This window comes from Octopus bimaculoides, chromosome 29 (genome assembly GCF_001194135.2).
Source record: "Octopus bimaculoides isolate UCB-OBI-ISO-001 chromosome 29, ASM119413v2, whole genome shotgun sequence".
NCBI lineage: Eukaryota > Metazoa > Mollusca > Cephalopoda > Octopoda > Octopodidae > Octopus > Octopus bimaculoides.
Window position 1 is genome coordinate 1,280,241 of NC_069009.1, and position 1,985 is coordinate 1,282,225.

Genomic DNA, 1,985 nt, shown 5'->3' on the forward strand with positions numbered 1-1,985 from the left:
TTTAAATCGACACAAACGTGTTCATACAGGAAAGAAGCCACATCACTGTGATATATGTGGTAAATCATTTTCTCATAATAATTCTTTAAAAACTCACAAACGCACTCATACAGGAGAGAAACCATATCACTGTGACATCTGTGGCACCTCATTCTCTGTAAGCTCCAACTTGGCTAAACACAAACGTACACATACAGGAGAGAAGCCATATCGTTGTGATGTCTGTGGTAAATCATTTTCTGCAGCTGATCACTTGAAAACTCACAAACGTATTCATACAGGTGAAAAGCCATATTGCTGTGATATCTGTGGTAAATCATTCTCTGAAAATGGTGTTCTAACTAAACACAAGCGCATTCATACAGGAGAGAAGCCCTATCATTGTGACATCTGTGGTAAATCATTTTCTTCAGGTAGTCACATATCTAGTCACAAACGTATTCATACTTGGGAAAAACCATATCACTGTGATATCTGTGGTAAATTATTCTCTCATAGAAGTAACTTGGTTAAGCACAAGCACACCCATGCAGGTGAAAGCCACGTTGTGAAATCTGTGGTAAATCCTTCTCACGTGGGAGAGCATTAAGAAAACGCGTGTTCATACAGGTGAGGAGCCATATTGCTGTGATATCTGTGGTAAATCATTCTCTGAAAATATGCTCATGATTCAGCCAGTTTTCTACCTTCTTGATAATAAAAAAATAATAATAATCTTTTATACTACAGGCACAAAGCATGAAATTTTGGAGGAGGTGTTTAGTCAATTACATCAACCCCAGTGTTTCACTGGTAGTTTCGACCTAGAAAGGAAGACAGGCAAAGTCAACTCAAGTGGAATTTGAACCCAGAATGTAAAGATGGATGAATGCCTTGTTGTTGTTGTTGTTGTGTGTTGTTGGCACTCCGTCGGTTAACAACGTCGAGTGTTCCAGTTGATCCGATCAACAGAACAGCCTGCTCGTGAAATTAACGTGCAAGTGGCTGAGCACTCCACAGACACGTGTACCCTTAATGTAGTTCTCGGGGATATTCAGCGTGACACAGTGTGTGACAAGGCTGACCCTTTGAATTACAGGCACAACAGAAACAGGAAGAAAGAGTGAGGGAAAGTTGTGGTAGAAGAGTACAGCAGGGTTCGCCACCATCCCCTGTCGGAGCCTCGTGGAGCTTTTAGGTGTTTTTGCTCAATAAACACCCACAACTCCCGGTCTGGGAACCGAAACCGCGATCCTATGACAGCGAGTCTGCTGCCCTAACCACTGGGCCATTGTGCCTCCACGATGAATGCCTTATATATTAATAATAATAATCCTTTCTACTAAAGGCACAGGATCTGGGTATAGTAGTTGTTTCTTTTGATTTTTAGATAAGCAAATAGAAAATAACACATACTGACCAGAGACAAACAAAAATTTTGTCCCACTGTATTATACAATAGATCACATTTTAAATTATAACAGAGGAGAGATAAAAAGGAAAGAAAGAAAACGGTGGATGGGTAAAGCAGTGGGAGATGTAGGGGTTGATGCCCTCCCCACCAGAAAAGATGGTGTGCTCAATTGTATACACACACATGTAGGAAATTGAGGGAAGATGTGGGACGAAGTGGTGAGAAAGGATCTGCAAACAAATTTTCCTGGATTATTACTCCGGAGGGGAGCTTTCTTATTTCTTTATTGCCCACAAGGAGCTAAACATAGAGGGGACAAACAAGGACAGACAAATGGATTAAGTCGATTACATCGACCCAATGCGTAACTGGTACTTAATTTATCGACCTTGAAAGGATGAAAGGCAAAGTCGACCTCTGCGGAATTTGAACTCAGAACGTAACGGTAGACGAAATACCGCTAAGCATTTCGCCCGGCGTGCTAACGTTTCTGCCAGATCGGAGGGGAGCTTTCTTGATACACTCCCATGGTCATTCATGACCAAATGGGGTTTTTATTCTATTAAGGTATCAGAAAAGCTGACATCTCGAC

General features: G+C 41.4%; 1 protein-coding gene across 1 annotated transcript in view; it reads left to right on the forward strand.

Annotated features, from left to right (window-relative positions):
• LOC106879003 (zinc finger protein OZF) overlaps window positions 1–551 on the forward strand; it is an 8,045-nt gene extending 7,494 nt beyond the window's left edge. Inside the window, exon 3 of the mRNA XM_052977818.1 lies at window positions 499–551. Within this exon, the coding sequence (XP_052833778.1) occupies window positions 499–551 (53 nt within the window). The remainder of the gene's footprint in view (window positions 1–498) is intronic.
• The last annotated feature ends 1,434 nt before the right edge of the window (window positions 552–1,985 follow it).